Raw genomic sequence first — 24,131 nt, forward strand, 5'->3', positions numbered from 1 at the left:
GACATAAACACAAAAACATAAAGAAAATGTACAGATAACATGCATCACGTGATATATACTACACATGTTCCGCGCATCAACGCAGCCTGGACATCAGAATATCCTCCCTCTATTGCTGTGACACTGACAGACAGAACAAAATGTGAGTGGACGGGGCCGGGGGGGGGGGGGGGGGGGGGATCATCTCGACACAGACCAGACAAACAGTAGGCTTGACCTCAAGCAACGTCAGCCGTCCGTCTGTCAGCGAGAGTGAAGAGCGATGAGTGGCCAGTGTCCTCAAATCTCACTTTATCACACCTGTCTGACAAACTCCACACCTGACGGCAGAGCAGTTGAGGAAAACAGTTAAGCCACTCTTCCTTGGAGAACGACAGGTACGTCCAAAATGTTTGTCCTGGTTTTGCCCCCCTCCTCATTTTGTTTTTGGTTTAAACACAATTTTATTCAAAATACATGACATGAAACAATTGACAAAAATGCAGCTAGGACACGAACTCAAGCAGATGCTTATTTGACGTGACCATAACAATGCTAAGTTACACAAGTTTTCATGATGGTGGACAACACAATTATTAACCAGAAGAACAAAATGTAGGAGGGGGGTATGGGGAACTTAATCAAAACAGGAGGATTTTGTTTTTAACATTACCTGCGATTTCTGTTAGTGTTACAACTTTTCTCATTCTTTTTCTCCTTAAACATTTTTTTCGTCATCACCGATCGCTCAGATACAGGCAGTTTTAGAATACACACTCGAGGGCTAATTCAAATGATCCAAACCGATAAAAACGAGGACCTGCCGGTGATACGGACTAACTTCTGACCCTGAGGTGAACCATGCACTCTGATGATACTTCCCACGAGATAAGATCAAATGTGACTGAGGAAAAATTAGGTTGGAGCTTCATCAAAGCCCAATAAATGTTAATGAATAAAAGCTGGGCAAGTGGATTAAAAAGGACAGGTCATTTATTCATACTGTCCTAGATACTGGAGTAAGATTTTATACGTGGATCTCTGGTCTTTCAAAACAAACACGAAAGACTGACAGTCATACAGATTGACAATGACAGACGGGCTGACAGCGTTTAGAAATGTTCTCTTCTTGTCTGACCCACTTGGATATTTATGCAGAATGGGGTGGCTTAGACGAGGTATAGGATTGGGGTTTCTCATTTTATTTCTATGGAGAATGTTTTCATTTCCGTATGACAGATTGCAAACATCGACTTACTTTCTCCTTTTTAAAAAAAAAACTTTTCTCTGTTTCATTTAGTCACTTTACTCCTAACCTGTCGTTTTCCTCACATCTTTTCAAGTTTTATTCTCTTCCATCAATTGTCTTTCCAAAAGTACACACGACTTCAAATAAATTTATAGATCTGTGGCGATAAAGATGATCGTGTAGGCCAGAAGGAAGGTACATTTAACTCTTTCATACCAACGGCGTCAAGGTAAACTTCAATCAATCAATCAATCAAAGGCTTATATCGCGCGTATTCCGTGGGTACAGTTCTAAGCGCAGGGATTTATTGTTTTATTTTTTTATTTGTATTTTATGCAATTTATATCGCGCACATATTCAAGGCGCAGGGATTTATTTATGCCGTGTGAGATGGAATTTTTTTACACAATACATCACGCATTCACATCGGCCAGCAGATCGCAGCCATTTCGGCGCATATCCTACTTTTCACGGCCTATTATTCCAAGTCACACGGGTATTTTGGTGGACATTTTTATCTATGCCTATACAATTTTGCCAGGAAAGACCCTTTTGTCAATCGTGGGATTTTTAACGTGCACACCCCAATGTAGTGTACACGAAGGGACCTCGGTTTTTCGTCTCATCCGAAAGACTAGCACTTGAACCCACCACCTAGGTTAGGAAAGGGGGGAGAAAATTGCTAACGCCCTGACCCAGGGTCGAACTCGCAACCTCTCGCTTCCGAGCGCAAGTGCGTTACCACTCGGCCACCCAGTCCTTGAGTGGTTGCACAACAAGGAAACTGAGGAGCAAAAGGTGTAAACTTCTTGCCAACTGCCGTGAAACGCCCGCGGTGCATGCTACATGCTACATCAGGGAACTCCTACAAAATTAAAAGCGGATGGCAGAAAGTAGATAAGTCAGATCTAATGAGGCAGGCAAGAACTGAATTGACCAAGGGGAAGGGTGAAGAAAATAGGCATCTCTTCAATAAGGATTGATTAAGAAAGAGGAAGAGAGGGTCCAAGTTGCAGGATAATGAGAAGCGTGCTCTCTTTGTTTCAATACATAAGCCCTCGCCAAAAAGACGCAAAAGAAACGTCTTGCTATTGAGTCGAGTGGCGTTCCTGTAAAGCCCTCCCGCCTTTCCAAGCTGCCAAGCAAACCCGTTCGAGACTCGTCAGGTCTGGAAGTGCTCCGCAAGTTAGTAGCACACCAAAAACTAAACCATCAAAACACTATACACACACACACACACACATACCGAAATAGCAGCACCAGTGAAAACACTTCCTCGTCATAGCGGTGACGTGTTAGAGGATAAAACTCCTATTACAAGTGACTCGCACCGCCTCTAATCTACTTAACCCAATACTGTTGACAGCCTTGCCCAAATACTTCAGGTTGTGTGCCCCATGGGTGTCTGACCTTTCCTGGAATTCTCTGTGACCCTTTTGGGTTTGCATAAAACCCAAACAAACACCCTGCACCCCTCACCCCAGCCCCCTAAAAATCAAAACACACACAGAGGACACAAAAAGGCTATCGGTCAGATTTCCTTTTCCCGCACGCGCCCCCCTAAACACAGGCACCGGATAAAAATGGGTTGCCCAACTCTTCTTGTGGTACTCTGTGTATTCCATTCTCCTAAATCAATAGATACATATTCATACATTGTGCAAAGTTCGGTCTTTCTGCTTTTAACATTTATTGATCAATTAATTTATGTATCTATTTATTTATTTATCTGTCTATTTATGTATTTGTTTGCTTATTTATTTACTTACTTATTTATTTAAAGTGAATAACCTTCCTTGTCATGTTTTAACTGTTTTATCTTGTTCTTTTTGGGGAAAGGGCAGAGGGGAAGGGAGGGAGGGGGTGGCAGTGAATGTCAAAATGTCAGCAGAGACTTTGTATTTTATACCGTGCAACTAGACATCAAATAGCTTTTTCTTTTATTTGTTGCTTAACGTCCAGCCGACTACGCAGAGCCATATCAGGACGAGGAAGGGGGGATGAAGGGGGCCACTTGTCAAGCGATTCCTGTTTACAAATGCACTAACCCATTACTTGTGTCCCAGCAGGCTTTAGTAAAACTAAATTAATACCTACTGGAAGATTACCAGTTTCCAGTATGTTAAAATAGGCTTAACCTATCTACTGCTGGACTTACATCAGAACACTAACAGATTAAACTATACATGAATCGCGAGACAAGCGGCAAGAGAAGAGATTTTTGGAAAAAATACAGGTGAATGAGCAAGAAGGCAGAAAAAAGAAAAGAATTCATGAAGAAAAAGAGAGCATGACAGGAAAGAGGAACCAAAAATCTACCTAACAGCAAACTAGAAAGCTCCTGCGGTTCCAAAAACAGGAGGGGCCTTTAATTTCATAACCGCAGTGCCCCATTGCGGGACACATCAAATAGCTCTCTGCTGCAGATTTGGCATGCATTCTTCATACTGCCATTACCTTCTTATCAATATTGTTTAAACATGTACAATCTTCACCTGGTGTGCCACAAATATGTACAGATAAAATCATCACCTTCGCTGTTTGAAGATCTGACTATTCCATTTTAACAGCCTGTTAGGATCAATTGGCCTATATTGGGACATGTACTCGTAATGCGCTGAGGATAGATCCTAATATTTTTGACTCAACAATTCCGATTTGGCTGTCATTTTGACTAGACAGCATTTGATTGGCTTCCCCAAAAGATGAAACAACCAATCAAAATTTAATCATACAGAAACATACTTGTGACACTCGGCGCCTGTGTCACCAGCAAGCCGTCCCATGTCCAGGGTTATTGTGAATGGGAAGTAGGAGTTAAAACCAAGAGCCGTGCAAACAGAGCAGCAACTGTGAAGCAGTGAACCCAAGACCCCACAGTCACAGGAGCAAAGGACCCTCAGGGGCCTAAAAGCCTGCACTGAAGCAGCAGGGATCTGCAGTTGACAGAAAGGGCAAGAGAGGTGGCCCTTTGGACTCTTACTGCTTCAGGTGGATTGTACAAGGGGATCAGAGCTACAAAATGAGATAATCCACTTTTGAAGTGTTTCTTGACTGGTTTGCAATAGACCTTTCCCCTATCTGAGCAGCTGTCGCGAGATATCCGCGAGACACGCTCTTTGTTATGCTTTGAATATCGCGAGAACTTTAAACCTTGGCTTTTGCAGCTCGCGTGAAATCGCTGTACCACATGGTTTGTGATGCTCTGAAGTTTGTAAGAGCTTACAAGAGCTTGGAATATCGATAGGGTCTATTTGGAGACATTTCGGGTAGTACTGCGTACTGGTAGTTCTTGTGTAATTTAAATGAGTGTGTCACTTAGATAACTGCCATGAGAATGGAGGACCCGCTGGCTCTCAAATCTTCAATTAAAGTTTTTGTTAATCGGTGATATTAGGTTTGACACCTTTCAGAACTAAATATCAGCAAACATCAGCAGAAAGAAAACAAGTCGCGTAAGGCGAAAATACAACATTTAGTCAAGTAGCTGTCGAACTCACAGAATGAAACTGAACGCAATGCAACGCAGCAAGACCGTATACTCGTAGTCCACCGCTCACGGCATAGGCAGTGAAATTGACAAGAAGAGCGGGGTAGTAGTTGCGCTGGGAAGGATAGCACGCTTTTCTGTACCTCTCTTTGTTTTAACTTTCTGAGCGTGTTTTTAATCCAAACATATCATATCTATATGTTTTTGGAATCAGGAACCGACAAGGAATAAGATGAAAGTGTTTTTAAATTGATTTTGACAATTTAATTTTGATAATAATTTTTATATATTTAATTTTCAGAGCTTGTTTTTAATCCAAATATAACATATTTATATGTTTTTGGAATCAGCAAATGATGGAGAATAAGATAAACGTAAATTTGGATCGTTTTATAAAAAAAAATTTTTTTTTACAATTTTCAGATTTTTAATGACCAAAGTCATTAATTAATTTTTAAGCCACCACGCTGAAATGCAATACCGAAGTCCGGGCTTCGTCGAACATTACCCGACCAAAATTTCAACCAGTTTGGTTGAAAAATGAGGGCGTGACAGTGCCGCCTCAACTTTCACGAAAAGCCGGATATGACGTCATCAAAGACATTTATCAAAAAAATGAAAAAAACGTCTGAGGATATCATACCCAGGAACTCTCATGTCAAATTTCATAAAGATCGGTCCAGTAGTTTAGTCTGAATCGCTCTACACACACACACACACGCTCATACACCACGACCCTCGTCTCGATTTCCCCCTCTACGTTAAAACTTGACTAAATGTAAAAACTTGTTATGAAGCGGAGTAAGACAAACCAAGTGGATCTAAAGCGCCATTGGGAAATAAACCACAGTATCAACAAGAGTATGTGCAACACACTAACAGAAGACACAACTATAAGTACTAACAGATGACCGTTTGTGTGGGTGTGCCTTTTACAACACTTGTCAACTTGTTCGTACAGTCACAATTCATTCTATAAGGAAACACACACAACACCATTGTGCAAAACACAACAAACACATTCCTACCCGCAACTGACAAACCACGACAAGGAAGAAATTACCTGAACGTGTGCTCATATAACATATTTCATTTTCAACACAATACTGACTGGACAATACACTTACACTAACTTAGGGAAAAACAACGAATACATTTGCTTACCTTTCACTTTTGGCTTGAGATACTATCCGAGATTTCTCCAACAAGTATTTTTCCACAATAGCACTGAAAAAGAAATGCAAAATTCAAAGAGTAAATGAAAACGCAAAATCTGAAACTATGCACTGAATCTCCATGAAATTGACAGATTTGTGCTGTTGAGATGTTTGAAAAAACCCACAAAACTATCCCACTCACTCTCACCCCCCCCCCCCCCCCCCCCCCCCCCCCCCCCAGACCAGCATGTCATTCATGATAATGTCAACAGTGTCAGTGTATAAAATAATCATTTTTTTTCTTTTCTTCTTAATTATGAAAGATAACAAAAAGGGTATGCATTTACATCATACAAACCTTACTGTGTTAAGATTTTAAACAGAAGCAGAATTAATTATGACTGCACAAAATCAACAGAGAAAAAAAATCTGGGTACTACCCAGCATAAACCATTGTGGTTTTCTGTTTCCTGTAATCAAGTAAATAACTGCAATTACCCTGCGAATGTATGTGAGCTATAATGTTGTAACTATCTTCCTCGTCCATTTATGCTTGGGAACTATCTTCCTAGCTCCTACACAAGATAACATTTTCTGGTAGGTAACGCTCAATAGGCAGTTTATCTCAAATGTATTAATTACAGTTACACCGTGTCAAACTTAAGCCTGCTGTAGCATGTGCATGCCCCCACACACACACACACACACACACACACACACACACACACACACACACGCACGCACACACACACACACACACACACACACACACACACACACACACACACAGCCTTTTTCATACACTTTATTCATAACTTATGATGGGGGTTCCATTTTACCCTTAAATGTCACAGACCCCATACATCCCTTCAAATAATTGATGAAATGGATGATAGAAGATGATTGTTCACATAATTTTCTCATTCAGATAACAGATTCACCTTCTTTGTACTAATTGGCCCTGCAAGTTTCAAGCGCGGGTATGCTGCACATCAACAATGAACCCTATATATATATATTTTGGCCCATGATGAGAGAAAACCTAAATTGCTTGAGTTTTGTGCAAAATATAATTTCCTTATTCCCTGCCCTCAACAACACAGTCAAATCAAGTGCAACTCACACTAGAGTTATAAATACCCTCATCACAGTTATAACAAAAAAGAAACCATATCTATTCACTCACCCATGCACCATCCCATTTTCCTTGTAGTTGACTTGAATGAACTTGCCAAAACGACTGGAGTTGTTGTTGTGCACCGTTTTAGCATTCCCGAAAGCCTGTAAACAGAAGTGTTTAAAATCGTAGTCAATTGTTTTCATTGTGAAAGGCATTCACCATATATGACTCACGCAGTCAAGACTTTACCGGTCAGTCAGCAAACATTGAATTCCCTTGAGTGTTTAGCAGCATTTAGCGGGTTAGGTTACAGTTATTTACTGGTAATGAAATTTAACTCTTTGAATATTTCAAACTGAAGAAAAATGAAGACCTGCATGTAAATTAGATGTTATCTTTAATTTGCTATGTTTAACTAAAAATGAAACATGGGACTGGGTGGCCGAGTGGTAACGCATTTGCGCTCGGAATCGAGAGGTTGCGTGTTCGACCCTGGGTCAGGCCGCTATTTTCTCCCCCCTTTCCTAACCTAGATGGTGGGTTCAAGTGCTAGTCTTTCGGATGAGACGAAAAACCGAGGTCCCTTCGTGTACACTATATTGGGGTGTGCACGTTAAAGATCCCACGATTGACAAAAGGGTCTTTCCTGGCAAAATTGTATAGGCATAAATAAAAATGTCCATCAAATACCCGTGTGACTTGGAATAAAGGCCGCGAAAGGTGAATGCTCGCCTAACAGGCTTGAGGTTTGCTGGTCGATGTGAATGCGTTATATATTGTGTGTAAAAAATGTTTGTTTGTCTGTAAAAAAATAAATATAAAAATAAAAATAAAAATTCCATTTCACACGGCAGAAATTAATATATGTAAAGCGCGGAGAGCACAGTTAATTGTGGTTCGCGCTATATAGGCTCACCATAATAAAAAAAAAATAATGAAACAAATTTCACATTATGCAGCCAAATTATTGGTATTAAGAGGGTGTTTCTCATACCTGAGAACTATTTAGAAATGAGTGAGATCTGATGCCTGAACTGGTTAAAATTCTAGCTTTTTCTGCAAGATTTTGCCATCAATACATTTCAGTGTACACTTTTCCTCAAAACTGATTTGTGAATCAATTATCTTGGCATACAAAAACATATTCATATATTATATTATATATATACACAAAACAATCATCACATAAAAACAAGACAACTTAGGCAAACCAGTTAACCACTCAGAAAAATTGCTCTCGTGGAAGTGCTCGTGACTTACTGTACACTATGCAGGCCAAGTACCCATAAACTGGCAGTATTGTTTTTGGTTGTTTGTTCGTTCATGGGCTGAAACTCCCACGGCTTTTACGTGTATGACCGTTTTTACCCCGCCATTTAGGCAGCCATACGCCGCTTTCGGAGGACTGGCAGTATAAAGGATTGTCTTAATAATATTTCCCCTGAAATCGGCGTATGCTGCCTGAATGGCGGGGTAAAAACGGTCATACACGTAAAAATCCACTCGTGCTAAAAACAAACCATGAGTGAACGTGGGAGTCTAAGCCCATGAACGAAGAAGAAGAATAAGAAAGTCTTAATAATATTACTCATGCAGGGAATAGTGCAATACAGGAAATCTCTGTGCTCTCAAGAAGGTATAGCTTCTTCACCCGAGCAATAAACCTGAGGGTGGCGAATTCAAGAAGTGGGCAGGCATGATTTACCTTATCAAATCACTTCTGTGCACTACACAAGCTGATTGACACTAGTACTTTTAGTTTTAACAGTAATAGTGGTATTGCCTGCAGACTGTTTGTGGCAAACAGAAACGATATGTTTGATGAATATATTCAAATGCACAGAATTGAAAAGTACTTTGAAACTAGAGGAAATGACAGTTCAAAACTGACTCTTAAAACTCTCTGCCCTGCATACAAAAGAAAAGGCATACATTTAATAAAGTAAAAAGCAACAAACATTCAACATGACAGTATGATCCTTTGACTTACTCCACAATAGTAATACTCTATGGTGTTTTGTCAAAAAGAAGCACTTTTACAGGCCGTCAGTGTCCCTTTAAGTTTAAGGAAGAAGAAACGTTACCCACCTCTAAAACAGGCCCCGCTCCAAGGATGGTCTGCTCCACACCACTCCCGTGTAATCCTTTGTGCGACAATGCTGTCAAGTGATGCAACAACAAGTTCGTACTCTCTGTTTTGCCCGACCCGGACTCCCCAGAAATCACAATACACTGGTTTTGCCGCGTCTGCAGCATGGTGTAATAGGCGGCATCAGCGATGGCAAAAATGTGAGGAGGCAGCTCGCCCAGCCGTTTGTTCTGGTACATCTTGACATACTTGGGGTTGTAGATGGGGAAGAACTTGAAAGGGTTGACGGCGATCAGGATGGAGCCAACATACGTGTAGATTTTGGAGCTGTTGAACCTGTGGAATCAGAACAGCAACGTTCAGTGCAGTCCGTAACACAAAAAGAATTCTCAAGGTAGAAAAACCAGTTGAAGTTAGGCTATTCTCAGTGGAAATACAAATTGGCCAAAGTTAGGTTACTCTCATTTATTGTTAAACAAAAGCATCAGTCTTAGGTAAAATCTGACATTGGCTTGTGACCAGGTAAGGGACGACATAGTCAACAAAGCCAGGTTTTTTTTCCTCTTTCAAAACACTGCAGCTCTGAAGTACTGCTACAAGTATGAAATGAGGAACTGCCGCCAAATACTTGACTCTGCTATCCCAATCTCAACATCAGCCCCACACACACAAACACATTTGTCCCGGCCAGACTCTAGTCTAACAAACTGAAAGACCGATTCCCTCTTTCGTGCACACACATTCCCCTCCCACAAACACAGCACACACTGACCTAGCTTTGAGGTTCTGCAGCAGGGTCTGCTCGTTGAGGTCTGGCAGGTTGCAGAGGTCTTGGTACTCCTTGGAGCCCACGGGCTGCTGGAGGAAGGACATGAGGAAGGTGTCCACCACGCTCTGGTCCTTGCACTCCACCCAGCCAGTGCGTGACACCTCCGGGTCCTTCTTTCGGATGTAGAACCTGCAGGTGACACGAAAAAAGATAAGCTCTTTATTCAAAGATTAGATGGTACATTTCGTGAGAGGTTTGGCAGTGAGGTGAAATGAAACAAAGGTAAGGTTATTATTCAAAGGTTAAGTGGTACCTTCCATGAGAGGATTTGGAAGAGAGATCAAATTAACCAACAGTAAGCTCATTATTAAAAGGTTAAGTGGTACCGTACCTTCCATGAGAGGATTTGGAAGAGAGATCAAATTAACCAACAGTAAGCTCATCATTCAAAGGTTAAGTGGTACCGTACCTTCCATGAGAGGATTTGGAAGAGAGATCAAATTAACCAACAGTAAGCTCATTATTCAAAGGTTAAGTGGTACCGTACCTTCCATGAGAGGATTTGGAAGAGAGATCAAATTAACCAACAGTAAGCTCATTATTCAAAGGTTAAGTGGTACCGTACCTTCCATGAGAGGATTTGGAAGTGAGATTAAATGAAACAAAGGTAAGCTCATTATTCTAAGGTTCACTGATACTGGTACATTCCATGAGAGGTTTGGAAGTGAGATGAAATGAAGCTCATTATTTAAAGGTTCACTGGTGCCAACCATTAGAGTTTTGAAGCTTATTATCAAAATATTTCCAGAATTGGCCACTGCTACCAATGATGACAACATCCAGTATCAATTCCATCACTTCTATGAGAGGAAAGCCATGAGAACAATCAACGAGCCCCTAAATTGCAGGTGTCCACTCATGGCAGGTATATTTGGGTAAAAATAATAGACAAAAGGACAAAAGGCATCCTTTAGGCCTAAAAAAAAAATAGGTGTGGTTACGGTAACCCGACCTACCCTATTTTTAGGGGCCGATCCTATAACTTTTTATTACATTTGTCAAAAAAAAAAAAAAAAAAAAAAAAACCCAGTGCAAAAAACGCAATGAAAGCGAAAGCGCCCTAGTCGCACACTTATTTCTCTGTCAAGTAGGTTTAATTTGTACACATTAGAAAAAAAAGTTAAAAAAAAAAAAAGTGATTGCCTACCTACCTACCCTATTTTTTTTGGCTATGTTACCGTAACCACACCTATTTTTTTTTGTGCCTTATTGGGAGGTGTCCTCTCATCTGAGGGGCTTTACATATAAGACACCGCTGTTCTGTTTTATGGAAAACCATAAGATGTAGAACATGCAAAAGCATAAGATACCTTCCCAGTTCATTCTCCGACACGTTCATCACTAAGGGTCCTTTGTCCTGATGTAGAATCCAAAGCCACCACACCTAAGGTCAGGTCTTCATTTTAAACATCCTGCCTTGACGAGATTCAAAGTTCACAGATCCTTCCTCTCCTTCAATTCTACATGTACACTCAAAGCAGGACATTATCTGATCTTGGTGCTATCTGCTATCAGTTTAACACAGAAGTTTCATATGCTTTTGTTTTCAGAGTTGGCCAGGCGAACAATCCAACCAAAACACAAAACCAAACAACAAGACTGCCAACAGGTTTCTGCCTACCAACACCATGGACAGCTAGGGCTAAGAAAGTTTCAAATCTGTCTCATGACAGACTGGTGTCTACTGACAGACTGCTATTAACCGCTTACACAGTACACTTGAGCAGAACAATACCATTTCAAGAACAAGTACTTGTATGTTCCTACACAAGAAATGAAGCACCTTTGAAGGTCCAGTTTGAAACTACACATATTAGGATATTTTGTTGACACAACCTACGTCTAGCACTTCAGAGTGTGATTGATCACTTGAGAGCCCAATACCTAAACACAGCTGGTTCACTCTGTCACTCTGGCCCTACTATGCAAGTTCAGACCAAGGAGTGTCAGTGGCAGTAAAGACACCTGCGAGACAGTCTACTATTTTGAGTCAACTAAGGTAGCAGGAAAACTGTTTTAGATTTAGATCCAAGTAACACGCCTCACGCACACTGTCTCTGAATGAATATATTATGCAAAAAACACATTTTTTTTCAGTTCAAAAGGCGTGGCAATGTTCAGATACTTAAACATGTTCGCCAGAGACCGAGCAATCCCAAATTCTTTTTTCCTGGTCTCAATGAGTACAAAGGCACTGTTAAACTTCCTGGAAGACATAACTTTCCTGTCAGTATTTACTTCTTAGCCGGCTAAAGATATTTTGGCTGTGTGTTCTTTATTTCTATAAGATTTGCAAACATTGAGTCTGAACACTGATTGATAATGAACAGCACCATCAAGAGTACAGCATCTCTTTTTGATAATATCTAAATGTCTGTTCCCTAGCTGGCATCTCCAAGCAGTCCTCGCCACCCCTTTTCCACTGACACTACCAACCATTTATGAAACTGGTATTTCTCAAGATTAAAGAACTACATATTTGGTCAAACTGTCAGGGAAACAGGTCAAACCAAGTCAAAGCATGCAGTAATTACATCTTTTTTTCAAACAAAGCACTTAGCAGTTGTTGATTTTGTTTCTGGTATTTTTTTTCCCGAGGTGGGACTGAGGCAGAAATGAGAAGTTCTGTGAGAAAAAAAAACCTTGTTTGAAGCATAGACTATTTCTAGAATTTGGACATCAAGAATAGACAATTCATGAGTTTAAATTAACAGAAAAAGTGTCTTATTCACACTGATCCACGTACAATTATCATCTCTGTAAATCAGCAAAGCCGTTGCTTATGCCATCCCTTCTTTCCCCTATCTCCCAGTCTTCCCCCAAATTAAAATCAAAGCCAGGTTACTGACCTGTATCCAGTGAAGAGCCCCATGCCGCTGTCCACCTCAGCATTGATGACCTTGGGCCAGAGGAGCTGGATGCCCACAGGGTTGTCCATGTCCTCCAGCCGCCGCTCCTTGCACAGCTGACCTCCCGACGAGAACACCTCCGCCAGCTCAAACTTGTCCCCTGACCCTGACAGCCGCAGCTTGCGAGCGGCCACCTGTACACAGATAAACCAGGCTCACTGAGTGTTCCCCATCCACAAAATATTCACAGGTATCATACCTCCTGGAGAGAAAAGGAAGCAGCCACCTGTACACACATAAACCAGGCTCACTGAGTGTTCCCAATCCTCAACATTTTCACAGCATACCTCCTGAAGAGAAAAGGAAGCAGCTACCTATACACACATAAACCGGACTCACTGAGGGTTCCACATCCTCCAAATATTTAAAGATCTATATCGTACCTCCTGGAGAGAAAAGGAAGCAGCCACCTGTACACACATAAACCAGGTTCACTCAGTCACTGAGAGTTCTACATCCTCAAAATATTCACAGGTATCATACCTCCTGGAGAGAAAAGGAAGCAGCAACCTGTACACACATAAACCAGGCTCACTGAATAATGTGTTTGTGTGTTTTCAAACCGCCTCCCCAACTTGCTTTTCGTTTTTACATGATTTTGGTCATCAGGATATACTGCAAATGTTTCGTAGTGTGAAACACTGGGTTCGGTACCTCTCACAGTTGTTTGCCATCAGCTGCCCCCTGAACAATCCCCCCCCCACACACACACACACACAGTAACACACACTCAAACACCACCCCATCCTCTGGACAAGTGCTCCTTTAGGGCAACTGCTAAGAATTAAACATATAAGCACTTACAACTCAACTGATCTTTCTCAAGACAGACTGAGAGCTGTGAACCTTGGTTATTGTTTCCAAAGTCTACATATTTCGTTTGCAAAGAATGTCATCAGTCCAGAAAGAAGGATAGATATAATATATATAGATTGTTTTTTGGGGGTATTTTTTTTTCTTCAAATACTTGCGTTATAACTTATATGTTTCACATGACATCAAATTTATGTTTGTATCACTATCCTACAATCTCTCTTTCCCCCCCCCCCCCCCCCCCCACACCCCTTCTGTTCTCTTTTTCAGTCCAACATTTCTTCAAAAATGTCTAAACAGTCATTCTTAGAGTGACTGCTAAGTACACAGGAAAATACTCAATGCTTCATACAAATCACCTAGGAAGTGAGTAGTGACACATCTGTAATTTAAATGAACTTCTCCTGCTGAAATCACTAACACTCTGAGTCTGACCGGTCTTTGACCTCACTTTTTGTTAGACCACACCACAGGAAATCTTACATACTGACAGAAATGTCATTTCTACCATTGTGTCATAAGAGCAGGACCTTTTAAACTAGAAGCAGAACACACTTAAGAACAAAATAGCAGACTGCAGAGAGACTTTTTCAACCAACTGAATTAAAAAAAGTTTGTCTCTGCCATCATGTCACCTGAGTACAAAAGAACCTGTGATGTGAGGTCCCTCTGAATCTGATGAGAGGGCACCTCCCAATCCCATGAAAGGACACATTCTACTGTCCGAGTGTCACTATGCAAGTTTATTAATGTATTCATGAACAAAATACACCTGTCATGACAGGCCACCCTTGGGACACTCTGGGCTGGTCCCAAAGCTGTCCTTTCATTACAGGTACCACAGTAACTGGAAGCCACACGCACTTAATAAACAATGTAGGATTGCAGCAAGACTCCTAGTCAATCAATAATACATCCATAAATTATGAGAAATATGAAGTCAACTTCATGCTTGCTGTTTACCTTCACAATGTCTATGGCAGGCACGGGTTTTTGCGCCTCCACCGACACAAAGTCGCACTCCTGGCTCAGTGGCCCAGTGTAGATCCGAACCATGTACGTCTCCATGCTGAGGCGGCGGATGATCTGAACCTGAAAGGGAGAAGTTTTTGTGTTCCTAGTTTACAACATGTCTAAGATTTTTGGCTTGTGTAAGTACCAGTAAGTTAAAGTTACCAGTATAACAAAAAAAAGATTTTTTTCTTTTCTGTTGACAGTAAAAAAACAAGTCGCGTAAGGCGAAATTACTACATTTAGTCAAGCTGTGGAACTCACAGAATGAAACTGAACGTAGTCCGCCGCTAGTGCAAAAGGCAGTGAAAGTGACGAGCCTGTTTGGCGGTAGCAGTTGCACTGTGCTTCATAGCACGCTTTACTGTACCTCTCTTCGTTTTAACTTTCTGAGCGTGTTTTTAATCCAAACATATCATATCAATATGTTTTTGGAATCAGGAACCGACATGGAATAAGATGAAATTGTTTTTAAAACGATTTCGGAAATTTAATTTTAATCATAATTATATTTTTAATTTTCAGAGCTTGTTTTTAATCCGAATATAACATATTTATCTGTTTTTGGAATCAGAACATGATGAAGAATAAGATAAAAGTAATTTTGGGTTGTTTTATAAAAAAATAATTTTAATTACAATTTTCAGATTTTTAATGACCAAAGTCATTAATTAATTTTTAAGCCACCAAGCTGAAATGCAATACCAAAGTCCGGCCTTCGTCGAAGATTGCTTTACAAAAATTTCAAAAAGCCGGATATGACGTCATCAAAGTATATATATATATATATATATATATATAGAAAAAAAGAAAAAAAAACGTCCGGGGTTATCATTCCCAGGAACTCTCATGTAAAATTTCATAAAGATCGGTCCAGTAGTTTGGTCTGAATCGCTCTACACACACACAGGCACAGACAGACAGACAGACAGACAGACAGACAGACAGACAGACACACACACACACACACACACACACACACCACGACCCTCATCTCGATTCCCCCTCTATGTTAAAACATTTAGTCAAAACTTGACTAAATGTAAAAAGAAGCGGTTTTACTCAAAATGTTTACACAAAAGCAGGATGCTAGGCTGTGCAGTGTAACTACGTTTCTCAAGAAGAGACATACAAAGAAGAGACATACACTTGAGAGCAAACAATTGCACGGATATGAGCATTGATTCAAGGAATGCGTCAACCAATCTACACTATGCATGCTTGCGACAAAACAAATTGTGAGTGTTGTGGAAAAGTTGTGCTGACAGCAATTGTCTAGAGACAGTGCTATTGTAACAAGGGCGCTTGAGCAAGAGGAAGTTGTGAGTCGCCTACATGCTCGAGAACCAAGACGGTGAAGAACAGACATTGGACACAGAACAGTCTAGAACTGTTAAATTTGCTGAAACCTTGTAAGGTAACACACACACACACAGAGTACATATATACACACACACACACCCAAAAAAATATAAAAACTTAAATTTGCTTTTAAAACAGCCACTCTCAAAAACAAACAGGACAAGGACATTGATCAACAAATGCTACATTTAAACAGAAGACATGACACTAACCTTGGAAGGTCGAAGGTCATGGCTGGGCGGGGAAGACACTGCATTATTTCTGTTCCTCTGTGAGGGGTCCATCTTGTGACCTTCACCCTAGCAAGGGTTCCGGTAAAGGAAATGACCACAACATTTTGAGCCACATTCTTGTCGAGGACCAGAATGCAGCAACTTCATGTACTTGTTTCTCTTGCAATACTCCAAAATCAGTCACGCAATGGAAGCAGATTTGGTGCACAAATTTTCCCACTCCCAGGCACAGTTTGAATTAAGAAAGAGCCATTGAGAAAATCCAGGATGTCTTGATTATGCCAACGCCATGGCTTTTCAGTAGTACTCCATCATTTGGAAGAAAAAGAGAGCAAAAATATAGTCCTGGGTATTTGTGTTCGATCAGGTCACACCGTTGACTTATAGTTATAGACCTTATACACACTGATGAAGAGGAACACACAATCAATCAGCATTACACACACTTGCCACCATGAGATCAACACACAACACTGCTGTTCTCAGAGTCATCAGCCTGGAATATGACTCGGTGCCCACTGAACCGACGATCCCTAATAAAATTTTGGTACTCCACTTGTGCTGTGTGTAATTTTTGCTGGGTGAAGAGAGCTTCAACTTGAAGAATCCTGAACAGTTTTCCTGGTTTCAGTCCACGCAAAGGGTTCTTATTTTTCTGCTCCACTCACATCTGGAAAAAAGAGAAAACACAAATAATGTTGACAGTGTCATATTTCTGAATAATGTTGCTGCTCTATGCCTATGTGTGTATGCATGCGTGCATGACTGTGTGTGTGTGTGTGTGTGTGTGTGTGTGTGTGTGTGTGTGTGTGTATGTGAGTGTGTATGTGTGTATGTGTGTGTGTGTGTGTGTGTGTGCGCGCGTGTGTGTATGCTGGTGTGTGTGTGTGAATATGTGTCTCTCTGTTTCCTCTGTGTGTGTGTGTGTGTGTGTGTGTGTGTGTGTGTGTGTGTGTGTGAGCACTTAACATTCCCATCATCTGTTGAATGATCCTCTGAAATCATTATCCTTGAGCAGCAGAAAAATAAAGTAGGCTCTAGAGCCTCAAACTCAGGGCAAAAAAAACAATCTATCTCTTTTACATACAGGATACATTTAAAGGCACAGTCTTTCTGATAAAATGTAGTCTGGATCACAATCTGGGATCTGTAGGGGCTTTTACTTGGAATAAGACAATCTCTCCACTTGGACACATGCCAAGAATCAACCGCCTATCTTTGTGTGCAGGGTGGGAATATTTGGATGACTTCATTCCCAAAGCGACTAGAGTGCCAAAAGGCAAAATAAATTCATAAAAGAATTCCAACTCTTCATATGAAGTTACAAGGCAGTTGAATTTCGGTAGGTTTGCAAGTGGGGGAATGGTCTTATCCCACGTCAAAGACGGTGCAGATCTGAAATGATTTGTTGACACAGTAAGAAGGGTGCCTATAAACTTCACACCTGACATATGTACACTGACACTACAAATGTCACACTTCATTAATATAAGATGTCATCACCCGACCGCTTTCTTGTTCAACGAGTTAAACATCCGCCTTCCGCTAAGTGAAAGTGTTTGCCTCCTTTTTCTCTCCGCGAAACAATGTTCTCTCTCTCTCTCTCTCTCTGTCTCTCTCTCTCTCTCTCTGTCTATGTGTGTGTGTGTGCGTGCGTGCGTGCGTGCGTCTGTATCAGTGTATGAAACTGTGTGTCTCACTGGCTGTGTGTGCGTGTGTCTTTGATCGTGCGTGCGTGTGTGGGTGGGGATGTAACATGTTTACTAATTGTGTCCGTCTGTCTGTCTTTTTATATTTAGTCAAGTTTTGACTAAATATTTTAACGTAGAGGGGGGAATCGAGACGAGGGTCGTGGTGTATGTGTGTGTGTGTGTGTGTGTGTGTGTGTGTGTGTGTGTGTGTGTGTCTGTGTGTGTGTGTAGAGCGATTCAGACTAAACTACTGGACCGATCTTTATGAAATTTGACATGAGAGTTCCTGGGTATGAAATCCCCATACGTTTTTTTCATTTTTTTGATAAATGTCTTTGATGACGTCATATCCGGCTTTTCGTGAAAGTTGAGGCGGCACTGTCACGCCCTCATTTTTCAACCAAATTGGTTGAAATTTTGGTCAAGTAATCTTCGACGAAGCCCGGGGTTCGGTATTGCATTTCAGCTTGGTGGCTTAAAAATTAATTAATGACTTTGGTCATTAAAAATCGGAAAATTGTAAAAAAAAAATAAAAATTTATAAAACGATCCAAATTTACGTTTATCTTATTCTCCATCATTTGCTGATTCCAAAAACATATAAATATGTTATATTTGGATTAAAAACAAGCTCTGAAAATTAAATATATAAAAATTATTATCAAAATTAAATTGTCCAAATCAATTTAAAAACACTTTCATCTTATTCCTTGTCGGTTCCTGATTCCAAAAACATATAGATATGATATGTTTGGATTAAAAACACGCTCAGAAAGTTAAAACAAAGAGAGGTACAGAAAAGCGTGCTATCCTTCTTAGCGCAACTACTACCCCGCTCTTCTTGTCAATTTCACTGCCTTTGCCATGAGCGGTGGACTGACGATGCTACGAGCATACGGTCTTGCTGAAAAATGCCAGCTACTTGACTAAATATTGTATTTTCGCCTTACGCGACTTGTTTTTTCTGTCACAGTGTGTGTGTGGACACCTCGGCATTTCTACCTCTGCCTCTCGTCTCTGAAACCCTAGTGCCCGTTCCCCCCTCCACCCCTATCCAAAGAGACGTCTTCTCAAGTGCAGTGTGAACTAAAAAGAACGCAGCTGAATTTCCTCGAGAGAGAAAACATGCAACTCGCCAGAGTGAGAAAAATGCACACTGAAATGAAGGGAAAATTCGCACCATTGCCTGTGCGTCACCGTCATCGTCAGACTAAGAGGCACTTGAAGATTAAAACAGCAGCTTCAAAGCACACCTATCTTACTCTCTTGAATCATGTGTGTGTGAAGTGTGTGTGCGTGCGTGCGTGCGTGCGTCTGTATCAGTGTATGAAACTGTGTGTCTCATTGTCTGTGTGTGCGTGTGTCTTTGATAGTGGGTGCGTGTGTGGGGGTGCACATTAGATTGATCTCTTGAATCATGTCTAAAGGTTTGCCTGGTTCTATCTTCTAATTAGGAGTTAACACTTGATGGGAAAATGATTCTGTACATCCGCACGGGCTTATCACTTTAGGGATATATATATATATAATATATATTTATCGACTTGTCAAAAGACACTTTAGAAACAGGTTGGGTTTACGCTGTTACACCACGTGGAAAAGAGTACTGTCTAAAAAAGCCTTGAATGTGATGGTAATAGTAAATTTATACTTTGTGACTTTGACTTGCTTACCAAAAAGCAATAACATTAAAATATATATGACACACTGATTTACATCGCCGGAAATAAAGAGAGAGGAGGAAGAGGACGACAACGATGATGATGACAGCAGCGAGAAGAAGATGACGACGGTGCGTTGATGACGACGAAAAAAAGTACAACAATAACAATATCACGAACATGAAACACACATTCAAAATTCATATAAGGAAGAAGTCCAAAGAGGCAGAGGAGTAGACTTCAGAAAGAAGAAAGAAGAAAGAAGAGAGAAGGAGAGGGGGAGGGAGGGAAAGAGAGGGATAGAGAGAAGAGGAGGGAGGGAGAGAGAGGGAGGGAGGGAAAGATGGAGATAGAGGAAGGGGGAGAGAGAGGAGCACAAAAAAAGCAACAGACTTTTTGTATCTTCCAAGCGCCTGTCGATCGATGAACCCAAAGGTGTAATGGTCCATGTGTGACAAATGTCGGCATGCAGCCGTGACCCGCTTTACCAGCAGGGGCGCAGCAGACGACATCGACACACCTACGTGTGCACATCTTCTTCAAATCTCCCCCCTGCGCATTTCTCACGCATCGACCTGCCTCGCCTTTTCCCTCTCCCTGACTCGTGGTTTGTTTGAATTGTTGAAGTTTCTACTTCAAGTTTTAACTTCAAGTTCTAAATCTGTACTGTGTGTGTGTGTGTGTGTGTGTGTGTGTGTGTGTGTGTGTGTGTGTGTGTGTGTGTGTGTGTGTGTGTGTTTATGTGACCTTACAAGGTTGCAGCAATTTTAACAGTTCTAGCATCTGTCCTTTTTCCTGTTTTGTCTGTGTTTGTGTACAGGAGTTTTATGTGTGTGTTAGTGTTTGTGTTCACCTCTCTCTCTCGCTCTCTCTCTCTCTCTCTCTCTCTCTCTCTCTCTCTCTCGGTGCTCTCTCTCTCCCTCTCTCTCTCTCTCTCTCTGTCTCTGTCTCTCTCTCTCTCTCTCTCTCTCTCTCTCTCTCTCTCTCTCTCTCTCTCTCTCTCTCTCTCTCTCTCTCTCTCCCCCTCTCGAACGTGCAGGCTCGGTGCTAAATGCCTAACACATTACGTAACACAAGTCACTGTCACCCCCTCCGCCCAATGCACAATCCCAAAAATGTTTCAGTGCCCCGACGAATCCTACTAGTACTACTCACTTGGGCAACAGTCAAAAGAACTGCGCATCTCGAATCAGTATTCTCTCCTTCAAATTCAATTGTCTTTACATAAGATGTATGTTTAGGGTGGAAGCAAAAGGGGAAGGAAACGAAGGGAACATTCACAAGTGTCCAGCCCGAAGGCCAGACTCTAGTATGTTGTAGTATAGATGGATGCTCCTGAAGAGAAACCACACACACACTCACACACACACACACACACACACACACACACATAGTGCTCCTCTTTTTTTTGTTTGATTCAAATCATTTTTGAAAGTCTCCCTTTCAGATTCAGAGAGAGAGAGAGAGAGAGAGAGAGAGAGAGAGAGAGACCGACAGACAGACAGGCAAAGAGAGAGACAGACAGAGACAGACAGGCAGATAAATAAAGAACAGGTGAGAGTGAACCAATCGAATACCACTAACCTATTCAGTATTGCGGAAAGTACATATGAACTTCAGAGGTTAAAATCTTCACAGCTGAGAGAACGTGGTATACCTATTTACGTCGTCACGACCAGTAAATACATCACTCATAACATTCAACTTAATAATTAAAAACGGCTTCAGGCGTGCAGCGTTGTAAACATTTTGTCAACCAAGCTTATCAAAATGACCATGCCACATTTACTTCTGCAAAGCCAAATGTATAGTTTTAAAGAATGTACATCACAGCAGGAACAATCTGGAACTGGATCCACAAGAAAGGAAAAGGCACACTTATAATACCCTTTCAGAAGAAAATAGCAAAAAGTGAACGTAAAGCCATTCTGATTCCACCGCAAGCTGTCTTGACAGGCGCCGCGTGTAAAAATAATCTGTTGGGCAGTATCTTTGTTTCTTCGATCCGCCAAAAATTTGTACATTGTAGTCTCAGTGCGAACTCAACTCAAGGCAGCACTTCTCTTTGTATGTCTGTCCGATCCCCCTCTCTCTCTCTGCATGACTAGCTTGTGTCAATGCCTCCCTCGCCTCTCTCGTACATTCTGGTATTCTGCAAGACCGAGCAAAGAGAACGGTAAAGAAGATGAAATAATAAAAACGAGAAAAGCTCTATTTATTTCATTTCACAAATCTTCACTATTAGCTTAAACGCCTGAGGCTCGCATTCCATTCGGGAAAGGCTTCCAGCACCATCAAGATGAAGTAAAACCATTGTCACGTCTTTGAACGTTTATTTATCTTCTTCCCCTCCAAAAACCAGCCCCAACAGAAACAGCTCAAGCGGCTCTCAAAGAGATGTTTGTTTCTGAACGCGGTGAGCCCCCCACAAGTTATCAACAAACTCTGGCAAGGAGGGCGGCCATAAAATGCACATCACCTCTCCCCTCTTCGGTTGTAAACTGCTTTTATCAGAGAGCAAGAAAATACACTCCGCTTCTGCCGGCAGAATCTCAAAAACAAGATAGGGTGTGAATCAGCAAAGACTGCGATGGATTTTCTCTGCTTGCGTCAGCGTCAAAACACGAACCCGGAAGTTTAAACGGACAAGAGAAATCAGCTTTTCTCCATTGAACTGTCATATCAATAATGTTTTGTAGCTACTAGCATGGTTATAGCGGGTTTACGAGACCTTGAAAATACAACGGTGTGTGTGTGTGTGTGTGTGTGTGTGTGTGTGTGTGTGTGTGTGTGTGTGTGTGTGTGTGTGTGTGTGTGTTTTAGTTTGTTTTAGTGTGGCAAACGGTTACAAGTCTTAAAAAAAACGCGCTTTGTATAAACTTCGTCACTAACTCTTCTCAGTGGAGTGAAACACCAGCATTCGTGCATCGCACAACTCGATAGCCAAACATTTTCCTTTTGCTTAGTCATGATCCACCCTCGATTGTCTCCGTCTATCCACCAACATTACAATACCAATTCTATGCAAATTTTATATTCCAGCCACAAAAGTAGTTACCCTGTACCAAATGACTCAGCTGTTTGAACACAGCGGCTCGCGTGACCACAAAGGAAAATAGCATTTCCTGTTTATTGCAATGTTGCTTCCAGAATCACAGAAATTCAAATAATTCAGTTTGATCCGCGGAGATCGGTTATTACGTCGTTCAGGAATCAAATAATATGCATTGTCGACGTTCAGACAACAATACTATCAATCAATCAATAATCAATCAATCAAGACGATTACATATAATATATATTATCAACCAACCTATCAAGTAATTAAGGTGATCATATATTGACGTAACGTAATAACAAGCCAACCAGCCACGATCAATCAATCAATGAAATTACAACTGTGACAATTCGAACACACACATACCCGACGCGACACACTGATTTCTATTATACATAATATATATACTTACCATAACACGGACACACAGACGCATGTAAGTGAACGGTTTGTGCGGGTTATTATGGAAATGCAAGCAATACGGCGTACACTAGCAGAGACTGAAAGAAACGATTTGCTATGCACAACGTGATGGGATCCCACGAACAACAGCTTTCAGCACGAAGCGAGTTACAACCACCGTAGAGTGATCAATTAAATCAATAATGCTTCCTGTTCAGGGTGTAATTATTGGGATTGGAAAAATGTGAGGTTTTCCCAGCTTCGACAGTAATAGTTTGTTAGTACTGTGAGTGAAGATGAATATTTTTATGACTACGCCCATTCACTGTAAGAGTTTCGTTTAAATTATATTTGTTTTATAATTACGCCCATTTACTTTAAGGACTTCTTTAAAGCAACATAGTTATTATATTCACATAATGAGTTTCGTTCCTTGTATGTTGTTGTTGTTGTTGTTTATTTTTGTTGTTGTTTAAATTAATCAAATATTTCAATCAACTGTGTGGCAAAATAACTCCTCCACCCCCTCTTTCTCAGGCAGAGAAGGGGAACAAATTATTTATCCCCTACAAAACCCTTTAACTATCACCACTTCCCATCACACAATCAGTGATTCACAACCAGCACAACAGGATAAAATAACATGGTTGATTCTTATCACCGAATCAGTTATAACTTATATTTGGCCTTGTCTACGCGGTAACCTTTTTCACACGGGCAATTATTCTCTAAAGCAACCTTGTTTGTGAGGGTTTTGGTACATTTAATGAAATCACCTGTTCATGGCGAATCACTGAACAGTTTGATATTTGGCTTACACTGCATGCAACCTTTATCAAAAATACCAATCTCGTCCGAAGCAACTTTACAATAATGCAAAACAATCGACACTATCATCGCTGTGCATCATACAATCACTGTGATCAAATCAACTGTCATTCAAGAAGACCATTATCGTTTAAAGTGACAATGCGATAATCCAAAACGCTGCAAATAAAAGCGATTGTCATCGTTTTGTATAGCACAACCACGCACTGTGTTCAAATGAAATGACATTTAATCAGACAATACGGAAGAA

The 24,131-nt window shown here is 40.9% G+C and overlaps 1 protein-coding gene across 1 annotated transcript in view; it reads right to left on the reverse strand.

The window, feature by feature from the left end:
• LOC138983568 (unconventional myosin-IXb-like) overlaps positions 1-24,131 on the reverse strand; it is a gene marked incomplete in the record, with an annotated part of 128,741 nt that overhangs the window by 93,575 nt on the left and 11,035 nt on the right. The window contains 7 exon segments of the mRNA XM_070356848.1: positions 5,883-5,945; positions 7,062-7,156; positions 9,084-9,420; positions 9,857-10,042; positions 12,763-12,956; positions 14,599-14,727; positions 16,221-16,911. Coding sequence (XP_070212949.1) covers positions 5,883-5,945; positions 7,062-7,156; positions 9,084-9,420; positions 9,857-10,042; positions 12,763-12,956; positions 14,599-14,727; positions 16,221-16,292 — 1,076 coding nt within the window.

This window comes from Littorina saxatilis, linkage group LG1 (assembly GCF_037325665.1).
Source record: "Littorina saxatilis isolate snail1 linkage group LG1, US_GU_Lsax_2.0, whole genome shotgun sequence".
Lineage (NCBI taxonomy): Eukaryota > Metazoa > Mollusca > Gastropoda > Littorinimorpha > Littorinidae > Littorina > Littorina saxatilis.